Source organism: Bombus huntii, chromosome 11 (assembly GCF_024542735.1).
Source record: "Bombus huntii isolate Logan2020A chromosome 11, iyBomHunt1.1, whole genome shotgun sequence".
NCBI classification, from domain to species: domain Eukaryota; kingdom Metazoa; phylum Arthropoda; class Insecta; order Hymenoptera; family Apidae; genus Bombus; species Bombus huntii.
In genome coordinates this window covers 5,600,111-5,616,525 of record NC_066248.1, presented here as the reverse complement: position 1 = coordinate 5,616,525, position 16,415 = coordinate 5,600,111, and the positions used below count along the sequence as shown (strand labels likewise).

General features: G+C 37.7%; 1 protein-coding gene and 1 long non-coding RNA gene across 8 annotated transcripts in view; one reads left to right on the top strand and one right to left on the bottom strand.

Moving 5' to 3' along the window:
- The window catches only part of LOC126871072 (GTPase-activating protein CdGAPr), a 37,713-nt gene extending 27,317 nt beyond the window's left edge, over window positions 1–10,396 (top strand). For 5 of the 6 annotated variants that reach the window (XM_050629455.1, XM_050629461.1, XM_050629456.1 and 2 more), the window contains 4 exons: window positions 286–616; window positions 897–1,230; window positions 1,566–2,487; window positions 2,590–10,396. In XM_050629455.1, coding sequence (XP_050485412.1) covers window positions 286–616; window positions 897–1,230; window positions 1,566–2,487; window positions 2,590–5,127 — 4,125 coding nt within the window. In that variant the 3' untranslated portion in view covers window positions 5,128–10,396. The remainder of the gene's footprint in view (window positions 1–285; window positions 617–896; window positions 1,231–1,565; window positions 2,488–2,589) is intronic. The other variant, XM_050629460.1, reaches the window with a different exon arrangement.
- Window positions 7,323–14,898, bottom strand: LOC126871098 (uncharacterized). 2 transcript variants are annotated; one of them, XR_007691521.1, is made up of 3 exons: window positions 14,419–14,898; window positions 13,202–13,304; window positions 7,323–12,818 (listed from the first exon to the last, which is right to left on the bottom strand). It is a non-coding gene; the product is annotated as an uncharacterized LOC126871098 (long non-coding RNA). The 2 variants fall into 2 exon arrangements; XR_007691522.1 differs by having other exon boundaries at window positions 7,323–13,304.
- Between the last annotated feature and the right edge of the window lie 1,517 nt (window positions 14,899–16,415).

Sequence of the window (16,415 nt, the reverse complement as noted above, 5' to 3'; positions counted from 1 at the left end):
TTATTCATTTGTGAGAAACTGTTGAGTATAAAAATGCACAGAACGTTCATAAATAGACAAAAATATATAAAATATGCAAAGCAGAGTGGCTGTTGTAATATTTAAGAAGATTTGATAAATCTCTGGTTAGCATCTGATTTAGAAATGAAAGATGATCGTGACAGAGTGCAATATTAAATTGCATAAATATTGAAGATCTAATAGTACGAGTTTGAATAGTAAAAAGAAAAAGAAAATTATATAACAAGTCGATAAATTTAATGTGAAAATATTGATGATTTTCAGGTTGGAGACATGATTTCTGTAATAGATATGCCTCCTCCAGGGGAAAGTACTTGGTGGCGTGGGAAGCACGGATTTGCAGTCGGTTTTTTCCCAGCCGAATGTGTGGCTGTGATCGGGGATAAAGTACCACGGCATCTGACCGTGTCAACGACAGTTAGATCAAAGTTACCCGTGAAACCGGTGCTTAGAAAGCACGGAAAGCTAATCGCCTTTTTCAGATCGTTCATATTGAATAGACCGTCTAGGAGACGATTAAAGCAGTCAGGAATTCTGAAGGAACGTGTATTTGGTTGTGATTTGGGGGAACATCTTTTAAATTCTGGTCAAGATGGTATATATACGCAAATATTTTATATTGAGCTTGATATACAATAGCTCATGAATGTAATTTCTATATGCATTTTCAAATTGCTTAAAAAGTTTATGTATATAATCGTGATAGATCTAATTAAAGCGCCAATGAGATATCAAAATATCTTTCATAACGCACAAAGTATATACGTGTATATAAAAGTTTCCTATGACAAGTGTTCAAATATTTCCATGAGCCATTGTAAGTCACTTAATCGTATACGGTTTAACAATTGTACAATGTACCATGATGTTTATAGTGCCTACCGTTTTAACGTGTTGCGCTGAATTCATCGAGAATCATGGCTTAGTGGACGGTATATATCGTCTAAGCGGCGTGACATCGAACATTCAGAGATTACGAAACGCGTTCGACGAGGATCGTGTTCCTGCATTGCATTCCGATGAAAGTATTTTACAAGATATTCATTCTGTAGCGTCGTTGTTGAAAATGTACTTCAGAGAACTACCGAATCCACTCTGTACATACCAGCTTTATTCTACTTTCGTTAGTGCGGTTCAAGCTAACACCGACGCGGAAAGATTAAGGCGGATGAGGGATACCGTTAGAAAATTACCACCACCGCACTACAGGTAACGCACAGGATAAAAAGACCTGGCTTTCCCTTTTCCCTTAGTACATGTATTTCAAAAGCGATACAACTCAATAAGTTGTCAGGAAAAGCGAAAAATTATGTTTTGGAAGCTCTGCAAGATAATTACTAATATGAGATATATGATGTTGGTAAAAGAAATAGACTGTAGGAGACAAATATGATCGTTGTGATTTTTCATGTTCTTCCTCTAAGATTGCATCATTTTCAACTGTGAATTGGATCATTTCAACAATTTTGAAATACACGTGCAACTTGAAATCATAAATAATTCTAACATTATCTTTATAACACTATATGTATTTTGGATTTCAGAACCTTAGAATATTTGATGCGTCATTTAGTGAGAGTGGCAGCTCGAGGAGCGGAGACCGGTATGACACCACGTAACGTTGCCATTGTTTGGGCTCCAAACCTTCTAAGATGCAAGGAATTAGAGGTTGGGGGTGTAGCAGCGTTGCAGGGTGTCGGTGTGCAGGCTGTGGTCACAGAGTTTTTAGTCTGTTACGCCGAATTGATTTTCGGAGACGGTCCAGTTGGGCGGCCGAAATCGCTAGCTATTACAACACCGGCGAGATTGCTTAGTTTGGAAGAGGCTCGAAATCGAAGCTTGAGAGGCGAGCCTGATTACGTGGAAGTGGGCGCCGGTCCAGCCGGATTACCATTACATTACCATACGGTCATAGAATTACCGCGAAAGAGAAACGGCTCGAAACGTTCACCCTCATTGAACTGGAGAGCTTTATTCGGGCGAGGTGGCTTGGGTGCCAGAGGAAAAACAAGACAAGTTGGCACGCCACCTCAAACAGAAACGGTGCCAAGTTCCTTAAACTCCTTACGACGGTTAAGACCGGTGAAAAGCGCAGACAGCTTGGACGGTGAGGACAGTTTAGGTCCTCTGCTTGGACCACCACCAGCTAGACCTTGCGGACATAGTCGATCGGTTTCGCATGATTCGTATTTCGATCATTTAGCGGACGCACCGAATACATCATCGCCGTTGGATCTGTCGGAAATTCAGCTTAATTTCGACTTGGAGGAACGAGAGATGAGAATGTTCTCGGAGGAGGAGAGTGGCGGGGTGGCGTCGGTAGAAGCATCACCAAGACGTCAGAGGACGGAAGGAACGCAAAATACCGCTGCCACCGGTGGGTCCAAGAGAAAGAGATCGCGATTAGAGGAAAGACTGCAGTGCGACGTTGAGTTGCGCTTCATTGATAGCCAAAGTCCTGATCAGGTAAATGATATTTTACACGTCTTTATATATTTATGTTTCCATAATTTTGTAGATATGGTTGTGCCATTGGTGTTGATCGATATATTTAACGCGCGTTCACAGGTGATGGTTTCTGCAGATGTTCACAGTATGGATACTCCATCTCCTTTGCCAACACCAGGGTACCTTCCATTATTATCCGAAGCTTCAACCCCACTCACACCCGCCACGCTACATGGAACACCGCATTCTACATCACCTGTACCAGCTAACAGTCCTAGGATAAGTTTTCGAAGTTTCACTTTACCTTTAGAGATCGACGAAGAACAAAGCAACGCGAACAAATTGAACAGAACTAGCGTGTCTTCCGATAAATCATCCGACCCTAGTCATAGGTTATCCGTAAACTTAGAAGGACAGAGTAACGCTAAGTCCTGCGAGAGGATAATGACATACGACAAACATGTAGATTTGTACGATGATAAAGAGTCTTCCAAGGCTCAAAAGACTTCGAAGGAATCGAACCTAGTTGTATCAGACGTAGTCGACCAAGACATGACACCTTGCGATAGGTTAATGTCTCATCCTAGCGAGATAGAATCTAGTAAAGTAACCATGTCTCCGCGTAAAGACGTAGAAAATAGATCGAGCTCCTGTTCCGTTGACGATAATAAATCTCACTGTGACAACAGAGACACGTTGGACGTGAGAAAACACGATGCATCGACCAACAAATCGATCGGTTCGCAGCACGACGATGCCATGGCTGGAAATTCAAACGCACACAGAAACGAATTGCCAGGACTGCCACTATCTAGCGCTACCGATCTAGATTCTCCGATGTCATGCGAGCAGACTATCGAGGACTTGCCCGATTCCGGTTTTGTGATTTGTGATAACTCCGACAAGATATTCACCAACACAGAAACGTCACAGATGATATCGAATACCAACGATTCCGGCGAATGGGTGATAGTCGAGACTACGGGCTCGATCACGACACCGACGAGCGAGTCGAGCAGTTCGAAGGATCCTTTGGAAGGCACCGTGAATAACGCGATCGCGACTGATGCACCGCAACTGAGATCCATGTCGGAGAACGTTTCCAGAACCTCCTTGGATCTCACTATGGGCTCAACAGTAGACACAGATACATCGTGCATCGGTGTCAGTGATTTAACCGAAAGTCCCGTTCTTCCTCAAGAATCTGCCGAGATGACATTTGACGTTGCCGACAACAGAGACCTCGAGGAACACGACGCCACCGCGCAGAGGACTTCTAGAGCTTTCGAGGACCAAACGAGTTTCGGGATGGTCAACTCTGGCAATAATTATTCAAACATCGTTCACTCGCCCATACACGATCAAGATAATGGAAATCAGAAAATTCGCACCGTTAGTATGACGGACATTCGTATGAACCAGAAATCTAGCGAAATGGAGCACGAGGTCACCGCCTGCTATTCGCAACTAGACAACACCGAAGCCTTCAACAGGAACGAGAATCCAGCAAAGGAAGAAGCTGTGGTAGAAGAGAAGACCTTCGAAAGCTCTCAACGCTCTTCGAAAAGTCACTCAGACTTTCAGCAGAAAGAAATTCGACGTTCTTTGCAGCTACATCAGAAGCCACAATTCCAAGCAAACGATCGCCGTTCGTTCTCTAATCAATCAAAGAAGAGCCAGGATCTGGATCTATCTTTGGCCAATACGGATAATAAGCAACGCAGTCAGAGTCAAAAGCCAGAAAAGTGCCAAAGCTTCGAATACGTTTCACCAAAGGAATCAGCTCAGAACAGTCAGCAACACAAACAGTTCCCTACACGTACCGAGGACCCTTCTAAATGTAACAACGTGAAGAACAGTCAACTGCAAGAGCACATAGAAGTAGTAATACCATCGGAAAATGCTGCCGAGCCCAGTGAGATAGCTCATCCCCCGGAAGGTGCATCCGAGCCAACGTCTTTAAACTCATCTTGTACTTTCTCGAATGCATCTTCTCCAGTGGATGATTCTATCGTTCTTCGAGATACGGCCGCTATACTTCAAGAGTTAGCGTTGCAAAGATTATCTGGAGGCATTGTGGGTGACTTGTCTGTTCCTCCGCGAAGAAGATACGAAACGGAGAATAATAAAGATCGAAGAAGCTTCGATTCTGAGATCGGTAGAGAGATAGTTCGTGAAAGGAAGATGAGGCAGGAACTGGACTCTGCTCGGGGAAAATCGGAAGAGCCACCGGTGAATAATACTCAACATCTGCCGCCATGTTTGAGAGCTCGTCACGCAAGAGCGACACGAGCGTCTCTTAGTAGATCGTTAGACGAGGCAAAGTTTAACAAAATGTCGGAGGAAGCTTCTCTACCTGTGAAACAGGCTACGGAGGACGCACAGCACAGTTCCACACCTAACGTTGGAACAGGATCGTCGAATAGTTCCTCGGCTAATTCCGATAAAACGCATCTAAAGAACCTAGGTGGTTTAGACTTGGGCGATCCCCAGTGCAGAGAAAGGATAGAAAAGTACAAAGAAGAGAGGAGAACGTTCTTAAGGGACAAGTACAGATCGGAGAGTTTTCGAGGGATGTTATCGAAGACAGAAGACGATGGGGAGCAGGCGCTTTTGGCTAGGCTAAAACAGAGAGCCACTAGGCCCTCCCTTCATTGATATTAAAGTAATATTTATGGAAACGTTTTGTCAACTTTTCCCCACGCGTTGAATAATTGAATTAATTGCCTCTGCAATCGCGTCATGCGATCAAATATGATGTATTCTAGTGAACTGTTCGTTGTAACGATCATTGCGTCTAACCCTTTGCTCTCAACGTTTGTTCGAACTTTTTTGATGTACGTTTTGTCCTTTTTATTTGTTTTTTTTTTTTTAGATTCCTGTGTTAAATATGGATACTATAGGACAAGAGTATGATAAGCTAAATTCTGTTGGTTTTTTTTTTTTTTACAGAGAAACAGGTTTTAAGATCCAATACATTGTTAATCAGTCTCACGTTGTCGGAATTGTGTTTTTATTTGTTTTGAAGCTTTTTCGGTTAATAGTTTTTAAAATTAAAGAAAAATAATACTCGTTATAATATTGAGATATTATGCGAATATCGAAGATATTGAAATATCGCTCGTCTTAAGAATTTCGCCTCTTAGAAGCCATCTGATCAACTCTATCTTTTAAACAACAGCAAACACCAAGATAAATTTAAGAAATGGCTTCTGCAGTGATGACTCGATCATACTTATGCTGAACGATTCAGCAGTTATTAAAAGACTCGTTTTTGGACCTAACCAGGCTTTCAGACTGTTTCCATTTTTAATTGTCTCATTGTAAAATCCTGCTATTTAAGCGCGAAGTAATACCAAAATTAGCAAAGATGAGAGATGTGCTTATCATTGCTTTCTCCTGATTTCCATACGAGAACAAGTATTTAATTTTAGTTTGAGTAATTGTTCTATACGAGAGGAAGCGAATCTCAGTATTTTACGATATGTTCACCGTAGGTGGTAGGAAATCGACTAAATTGTAATTTTAAATCGACAAATCGATGGTCCAATTTCAATGAACGTATCAAGTTTTCGATGTTAAATACGTGTAGCAAAACGCAGCGAAGATTATCGGACGTTCTGCCATGTTTTCTTTTCCTTTTTTGAAGTATTATCGTATACGTTTAATTAGTAATATAGAATCTTGTTTAAGAGGCGCTGTATTTATGTTCTTCTGCGTCCTAGATTAGTCGAGCGTGAAGGGTTAAAGGCGTGGGATTTAACGAAGTCGATTAAACACGAGTGCTAGAACGAAAAAAAAGAAGAAGACGGTCTGACGATTGACGCTTTTAAAAAATGAATTCAACGGGGAACGTTCGTCTCTTTTCTTTTTTTTTTTTTTTTTTTTTTTAAATTGCTGTTGTTAACAGAACAGTTCGATGATATACGAGTGTAACTTGTATCTTTTAATTTATTATTATAATTGATACTATATATACGTATATATTATTAGAATTATTTCTGTTATTGTTAACGCGTCGTGTAAGAAATCATTTCTCCCATTATTGTTATCGCTCCCAAAGATGTCCCATTTATTAAAGCTTTTCGCGCTGTTCTGTTAATCGACCCTTTTAATTTAAAACGATATGTACCAGAGTGTGTTGGGTTCGTGGACCCGATTTGTTGTCGACCCTTTGCACGCGAAACTGCATTTTTTACGCGGGTTAAGCAAAAATCTAACTATGTAAGCTTGTTTGACAAATTTTACGCAAAGTTAAGTTTCCACGTACGAATTTATATGTATAAATATTCTCTTTGTGATGGTTGAGCTAAAAGAAAAAGAGTTTTCGAGTGACTGAGCGTCCGTAACGCATAGTGCTTTAACGAGATACTGTTCTCTCGTGTTTTAATGTCATACCGTTCGTTCGAGAGTAACAGTAAAAAGGGAAAAAATTAAAAACAAAAAAAAAAAAAAGAAAGAACAAAAGTAAGAAAGAGAGAGAGAGAGAGAGAGAGAGACGTGAAACGACCAAATTGACAAATTCTATTATAGAAAATAGCGGAAATATTCGTTCTCATCTAGATTCGAAGTACGGGTGCAAAGGGATTTAATGCTTTTCAGTGGAATCACGTGTCTTCGTATCGATCGATGTAATTGACTTACAAGATATGTTAATCAATACGCTTCCCTTTTTCTGTAAATTTCGTTGTTGCTCGCTGTTCCGTGTATTTTTATACGAGATGTGAAGCGTGCCGCGCCTTAATCACAGCGAGATGAAAGCTTGTTCGTTCGATAATTGTTCCAGATGCGTGCGTTAATTGTCCGAGCAATCTGTCGCTTCTTACTTTTTTCTCTTTGTTTTTGAATTTGAGTTATTCTGTTTGAATTTTTCCTTTCTAAGGACATTGTTAATTCTTTTATTTTATTATCATTTTTAATTATTTTTCTTTTTTTTTTTTGTTTTTTTTTAAGTTTTACACGTTCGTCTCCACGCCAATCGCTTGTCAGGTGTCACAGAAAGATAGCACGTAGCTAGAGATCTTTAAATATGTTAGACTTTATTAGCGATATATCGATGTCGAAAGAAATTAGAATACTCGTTGATATTCGTGTTCAATTTTACGTTAGAAGCTCTGGTACATTTGATGAATTTGTTGTTTGTACTTTACCGGAGAAGAAAAATTTTTCTTTTATATACATATATATATATACAAACAATTAAAGAACCATCGTATTAAATTAAGTATTCGATATACGCGTTCATATATTTTCTCTCTTTTTTGTCGTGGACTGGTCCATGGCTTCTATATAGCATCTCCTTTGTATATGCTTTATTATTATTATTATTATTATTATTATTATTATTATTATTAATATTATTATTATTATTATTTAGTCGACATGTAATATATTAATTTATACATTCTTTAGTTCGATCGTCGACGTAAAGAAGAGACTAGCTTGAAGTGAAGATTAATGCAGGACCGACTGTTTCGTTAAAGATAAACAATTTTATTTCACGATTACCATAGGATATTATATAATTCGTTTATCGATAGAGAGTTTCAACGAGAATAATTTTTTTATATTTATTTTTTCCCGTTTTTCTTTCGTACTATAATTTTTACATTTTCAAGGAATTATTGTTCCAGTGTAAACGACGATCTACTTCTATTACGAATTATTCAGAATCTCAATGCTCGCATTTATCTTCGATCAGCGATTTTTATCTACTTATTACTGCTATAATTTACTCGTGAGTACACCAAGATCTATCAACAGGCTGGAGAATATTCGTTCTGTAGACCGGAAGAGCAAACGTGCGAGGATCGTTTAATCTTTCCCCCTGAACCCGCGATCTTGGTTCTCTCTTCTCCCAGCAACGAGAATAACCGAAACACCGGAAGAATCATCTTCTGTGACAGCATTTATATTTCATCTGACATCGCCATCGCGAACCAATGAATTAGTACCAAGTCTATAGACCGTCATTTTAACACTGTACATTTCGATCTCTGCCCGAATCAAACCACTTAACATACGTAGCTCAGAGAATCATCCTGTTCTCAATTTGTGATCCTGAAGATGCTCAAAACGAGAGAAGAAAGAAAGAAAAAAGAAAAAAAAAAGAGAGCCGCTAGCAAAGTTTGCGTACGAATAACGATGAAACCTTTTTTAATCGAATTAATGTTAACATTGCTGGTGTGCGTGTTCCAGGATAGTCCCGATATTTTGCGTATTTTTTTATGCTACGATGATACAACAAGTAGTATGAAAACGGTTTTTCGCAAACCAAATTGCAAACCGAGCGACGACCAAGCACACATACTTTTACTCGAAACCTTCGAGAATACTTAAACCATATTAGTTACAATTTGTATTCGAATGTTTATGAAAAAAAAGAAAAGAAAAAGAAAAAAAGAAGAAAAACGCGAGAAAAAGGAAGGAAGAAAGATTAATACTTTATAAGGAGGAAATTTAATAACTTCCGAGAGGACGAAGGATTTTCTTTTTTTGATAGATGTTACGATAATAACGGCTATGATAAGAGTGAAAGGAAATTATCGACGAGAGAATGTTGCGTCGATAGGATGCGTTCGAGGGACGAGTCTCGAATTATTCGAACGATAAAAAGTTAGCGATCGAGTAGCGGTGATAATAGTGGAAACAGTTGATTATATTCCTCGTCGAATCACTCTTTTTTGCTAGCATTTCTCCTGTTCGATGTACACGTGACTCGCGTGATCAAACTTGTTAAAGCGTTCACGAACTATTAAAAAAAAGGAAAAAAAAGCTATACGAAGTATAAACGTTTCTATAGTGCGTGTCGAAAAAGACTGTAACAATTTGCATTTACAAGAAATTGCAGATTGTTCCAGTAGTATCGTTCGTTATAGTTTTCCATTGTGTTTCTCATTGAATTTAAATGAATTTGTAAACGGGCATTGATCATTCGGAGGGCTGTACAAATTCCGAATTTTCAACTTTTCAATTTTTGGATATTTACGATACTTCAGTTTATTAACAGTTGATTACTTGAAAATGCAGCATTACCACTTGACCATTTATTAAAGATAAATATTAACGGATAATTGTCAATAATTACTAGAACTCGGATGGTCAGTGCTTGATCCTCTCTGTTTTATCGGTAATCGTTATTTAGTTTTAATTGATTTAAAAAAAAAAGGAAAAAAAAGAAGAAAAGGAAAGAGTCGTGAGCTCGTAAAATCCGTAAAAGATATGCATGCACAAGTAGCTTGACCCAATGATGAAAATAAGACGAAAACTGTTTAGAGATATATTTAAAAAAAAAAGTGAAATATTTAAAGCGAACTTTAATAGCTGCTTCCCTGGGTACCAAATATAATAGGAAAGGCCTAGTTAGCGATATTTAAAATAATGCCTAAAGTAAATGAAAAAAAAAAAGAGAATGAAAAGCTCGAGAATACATCTATTTACGAGTATACTTCTGCACAATATAATGCGCAATAATGATACATCCGTAGGGTGTATATTTTTAATAATTTGAGATTTTCGCGGTTATACAGGATATAATAATTATTATAGTCGTAGGATTCTGAGAATGAAAGAGAGAAAAAGATACACGCGCCTACTAGAAATTTAATATTTCCTGTGAGAAACGACGCAAAAGACTAATCCCTCGTAGTCGCAAGAGAAGGAAATAAGGGCTAACAGCAATCTTGTTTTTGAGCGTCGAAGACCCACCGTTCGTTAACCTTGAAAACCATTTTTATTCCCTCTCACCCTATCCTTCTTCTCTATTTCCCTTCAACTTCTTCTTTCACAACGTTTTAGTTAGTATTCTTGTCGTACGACTGTTCTGTTATTAAACGATACTACTGTTTTTGCCTACTACAATTATAATTATAATATATGGAAAATTATATGTAAACAAATATAAATACTATAAATATCGGAGAAATCACGTCGCTCGTATATTTTCACCTGTCTCTAATGCTTCCCCTCGAATTAAAAATCATGAAAGTATTCCATTTACAAAAATACTTTGTCTTTTTAAACATCACTTTACTACTTCTTAACTGCTTCGTAATGTTCTATCGTATGTAGCTATGGCGATTGTAAAGTACAAAATCATTGGAATTAAATTTATACGTAATTCTATAATTAAAATTCATCTTGTGAAAGATAAACAACCGTTTAGGCATTTCTAAGCGGTAGCGGTATCTATATACATTGAATAGAATTAATTAACGCGGATTTATGTAGATGGCAGGACGACTGCGCCGATTGTTGACCACTATCAAAAATCGCGCCAAATTAGCGAACTCGTGATCTCTCATTCCGCCGATTGTTCTTCGTGATCCACTTTAAACTTACAAGAGTTCTTTAGTCTTTAGTTCTTTATCGTATCCTTCACGGTCGATTCTCGAATCTATTGAACGTCTACCCGATATTCGTTTCGTGATACGAGCAGTGTGTAGTGTATCCGTCAATTTAATAAGGCATATCCCCGTAGCACACCTTGTCACATTGTCATCGTCGAATAAACTCCTTTTCGAAGCGGTCTAACCTCTTAAAACGGTAAAGAACCTTTGGTCTTTACTTCTTTAAACGCGGTGATAGAGTGGTTGAAAGGTGAGGAGGCACTCGAGCGGTGCCGGAAGAGACGCGAGGACGTACTGAAGGGGTTGGCTGGGCTGCCTTTATGCCGTAACAACGAGGGCCCACTTCATAGGGCAGGAAGCACAAAGGTGAGGACGACTCCGTGACTATCGCTGAATCTTCCATGGTAATTATTTTTAAACACGTCCTGGAGATACGAATCTTTAGTGGCTCTAGCACCGAACGGCCGAGTAAACTTCTCGCATCTCCGTTGCCTAACTAAATAACCGGACTAATTAGACCGTAGCCATGCTTTCCAGCACGTTGTCGTCTGTATCACGTTGATAATTATTTTTTTCCTTCCTCTCTTCCAGACGAGAATTTACCCGTGCCACTCTGCCCACTTGTGTTCCCTGTCCGCACGTATGTATCGTTAAAAGTCTGTTACAATAATTAATTATGACAAATGAATAGATAATTAAAGGATTTTATATGAAAATGATTCCTGTTGAGTTTTCTTAGATTTTTCTGGATATATTTTAATACTTGGACAAGTGAGATTGATAAGAGAGTGAAACTGGTGGCATAAGGAACGATTTTACGATTTGATTACAATATTTGCGATCCATCGTAAACAAAGTATTTGATTATTGTTATTTTGTAATATAGTAGAACTCTGTTTACGTAAAGTTGTTGCGGTATAAATATATATTTTATATTTTATATAACTGAAATTCGTATACATAGGAGTCCACTTACGGATTCAACTGGTACAACAGTTCACTTAACCTAATATCAACCAATTCTTAGTACAAACTAATACTAAGAGGTTCTTAGTATAAATCGTTCAATTGCAATGAATAAAATTTTCATTTCGCTTCTACATATATTTTTATATTGATAAGATTTTTTTAAGATCATATCATATTATTTGCAATTGAAAACTTTGATGAAGATACCTCTTACTTACTAAACTTGTCTGTAAAACATGAATTTTATGTTCGTTTTCATTCTTTAGTTATTAGAATATAAATATTGCGTTCACTCTTATTTCTATTTTATTGAAAATGTTTTATTTTTCCTTGCACCAAGATCACTTTAAGATCAATATCTTATTATTCAAAAAACGTGCTTTAGTGAAATATCAGTAATATACAATTTTTCAGCCCCCTCTCTGTGCTGTTTCTTTCATTCTCCTCGAATCTTTCGTTTCCTTTTTATTCATCTTCGTCAGTCGTCGCGAAGCTTTCCCCGTTCTGTTACTGGCTCTCCCCAGCAGCACGCTTTTATAGTGTAGCAAATCGAATCAGAACGCCCCCGCAGGGTCGTCAACAATATTATTTGTTAGCGGAAGTGCCGTAGTAACTGGAGGTTGAAATGAGGCCAGATTGGCCAGGGTGATCAAGTTAAACGGCACGTGGACAGTAATGCTGTTCCCTGCACCACGAATATCCTCTCGTCGATCCTGATCCTTCCTCCGGCTCTCCAGATTTCAACAGATATTATGCTGTGGGTATTTTCATTCTTTTTTTCTCCTGTAAAGTTATTCTAGTTGGATAAATATTTTTTAAATACGTAGCTGTTAGAATTTGATTAATCAACTACTTAATTAAAATAAAAGTGAAATATATCGTTCGTTAGTTTAAAGGTAGAAAATTAATTGATTTATGCCAACAGATCTCGAAGTTCATGATTCCAAGGACATGGAATTCGCAATAGATCATGCAGAGATCGAGGACTTGAAAATACACGATCCCATAGTTGTAAAAATCGTCACAAGTCATCTGAAAGTCGAAGAATATCGAAATGTATTCATGTATCATACTTTGTAACACAATTTATGTTCAAAAATGATCTTTGTGCGTTTATATTTATTGAGACCAATTGGTTGTCGTATCATATACTTAGCTTTAATGTAGGCATTAAAATATTTAGACAAAAATATTGATCGATAGCTGTAATTACGATTACAACTACTTTAGATCTCGAGAATGGTGATGCAACCAGGAAACAAGGAGCAGACAATGGTATAACGCTTGATCAGAAGTGAAATGTCAAGGTAAAGAGCAGTAAAGAGGCTCAAGCGTGTTCGATGAACAGCACGCAACCGTTAGCCTAACAAGCTGTCAAGACGTCGCCGCGTGTCAATCCAATGGTCTCTACGCACCCTTCGAATAAATCTACTGGGAGTCTGTTTCCACCCCATTTCTCGACGCCGCACCAACCAGAACTGCTGTTGTCTCTCAACCACCGCTTGCAAACTTTTAGCCCTGTGAATGATTTAACTTCTTAGATTGCGTTCCTCTCGTATCCAGTCTTGCATATTCCTTATCTTTCAAAGGTAATATTTCTAGCAATGATATTTATAATATTATTTATATCATTCATTAACATATCGACGAACAGTGGTATATCATTTTATCTTTTTGTAGATAAATTAAGCTCAAGCAAGTCAACTATCGGTAGACTGTGGATTTTTGTGCATTTAGATGAAATTTAATAGTGCAAGAATGTACGGAATGCGTACAATGTGAAAAAATACATAGAATACCCAAAGTAAAGTACCGATTATAATTTTTTAATAGATAGGTCTCAATTTTCTCTAGTTGTGCACATAAAAACGTAAATTTGTATAAAAATCCGAGGTGTAATAACCGATAGAAAGCATACTATTTCGTCTCCTTCTTAATTTCAAGATTTTGCAATTTACTGCTTTGGGATCTTAATAAAATTATCAGCTACAGACGTGTTGGAATTCGATGCTTTATTGAATTATTATGGCTGTATTTAGTCAGGAACATGTGATCGAATCTCTAAGCATCTCTCAATAATATGGTCGCTTATAAACTGTTATTGATCCTGCATGGAAACTTTCATAGATCTTATCTACTAGCTAACGTAATTTAATTTCCTCGAATTAGTACGTGCGTGTGGGGTGCCTTGTACGTACGATAATCTTCTCCCCTTTGATCTATCTATGACGTACTGTTTCAGATTATACACTTTGTAATCTGTAATGTACTCAATCTAGTGTACGATGTAATGTAAATTTGTCGATCATATTTAGCGGTATAAAATCACTGAACTTTTTAGACTTCTCCTGTAATTTTTTAACAATATTGCCGTATTCTTTATAAAAGCTATTTATGCGATGATTATTTCACGTAATATTGTACATATTAAAATATTGTGAAACGAATACTAATCGTTATATGAATTGAATTATATCGTTTTGCATTGTTTGAAATGAAAATATCCTCCAAATCAATGTTCATTTCATATAAACTTATTAATACATTTTCATAGAGAATATTAACGAGAGACACCGATTATTATTATTATTATTATTATTATTATTATTAGATAAAGATAAATGATCTTTACCTGATCTTAACGCCTCCATTGAACAATATAAGCACCTCTTATCTCTTCTTTCCGGTCTCCTGTAATTCTTCTAAAAATATTCCCTTTCATATGATGTACAAATACTTTTTGAGATTTTTAGAATAATAGATCAAGACCAGACACCCTGTATATACTTTCTTAGAATCTAGGGAAAATTATAGACCGCTGTTACGAATGCAATTATCAGGTAGTCGACTTTTGGATGGCGCGTAACACGTTTTGTAATTCAGTTCGGCGAAATTGTGCGATTTTCTCATCAGCATCTCGACCGCGTGAAATCAGATTAGCGATAAACGAACTCGCTTCGTTACATCGTTACACGTTACGATATCAATTTGTAGCATGGAAGACCCGTTATAGTATGAATAATAATAATCGAAGTTTAGAGTTTAGCACCTATCATTGGTACAATATTTCGAAAACATTTTTGTGTGTTAAGTCTCAGACTTGTTAGAATGTTGTGTTTTTCCAAGTAGAAAAATAAATTTCCGAACGAATAAGTATATAACACAATAATTCACGGATAATTAGAATACTAATCGCGTAGAACTCATTAAGAAATCATATTCAACAATACTAAGTACAGCGATATATATATATTTCATTTTACAGACACGTAAACGTCTCAATTTTCCATAGATCATAGTTTTTCCAAAATCACATCTTCATCTTCTCTAATCTTTCAATAATTCCATAACTCCTAGATATACAAATCCTTATGACGATAAAGTCTCCTCACTAAGTAAACTCTTTCTCAGCTCTCAGTACCTAAGGTATTAAGTACATATATACATCTGCAGGATAAAGTCAGTCAGACATCATCCATCTCAAGCGTCAATGCATTATGTAGACTTAATGAGTTGGCTCTCAAATGAAACATAGGTATTGATTTATTATTTCTAATAGACTCAATACGTTCATAAAAACAGCCAAGCGTGTTGAAGAATGTACAGATATCATACAACACCGACGATGTGCAAGAGTATTCCTCTTATTCCAGTGCTGTCTCATATGCTAACTTGTAATCTATAGGTATATTTGATTATTTTTTTACGTACTCATCAGTACTTTAGTTCATAAAAAAATGCACCCACCGTACCCGTAGTTTTGCTTTATACTTCAAAACTTGTATACTTCACTATACAATCCCCTCCATTAAGTATACCATCTCTACACAGTACACGTTAAGATTAACATTAAGGTTGACTTGATTATTATCCGTTTTAGATGAACAAGGAGTGACACACACTTGGAAGGAAAGACAAAGAAGAAGAGACGGTGAAAGACACAGCCAGGTAGCTGTCTATTCGAAGCCACCCTCGCGCTTTACAGACTGCAGTATCCTGTGCTGCGCATATCGGTACCGAACCCCTATGACGGAAAATAATGAAAGTAATGGGAACCCGCCCACTGCATTTAGTCCGCGCAGCTACCAACCCCCATTCATCCCCTCGCTGCCTCTCTCGTCGTTCCTCTGCCCACCCTGTCCGCATCACCGGGGGTTCTCTGTACTTGCCGCCTTGTTCATTCTCATCCATCCTAGCCTTGCTCCATTGGCTATTGTACCTGCCATTTCATTGTCCTTTATTTCATTATTTTCGCCGCATTCCTGTCTCCCTTTTGCCTGGCAAGGGGTGCGAATTTTCCCCCTTTATTTACGGTGCCGTAATAACAGACGTCTTAACGGAATTTAAACGTCATAAATGGCCTGCCATGATCTCATTAGTTTACGAGATAGTTGCTTTCTCTTCCTACCTTTTCTCTTCTGCTTGTTGCCTGTGTGGTTCCGTTGCTCGGCGTACGACAAAGCTTATTCGAGAGCGAGCATTATCGCGAACCTGAGATCTGCCGTTTCGACATCAAAGAAAATATTTTGTAATATAGCTTATGCGTGCGCACGGTTCAATGTTGAATGCGAATGTTCAAGGTAGACAGAGCCGAAAGAATGCGTCGAAATAAAGCTGATGTTGGTACAC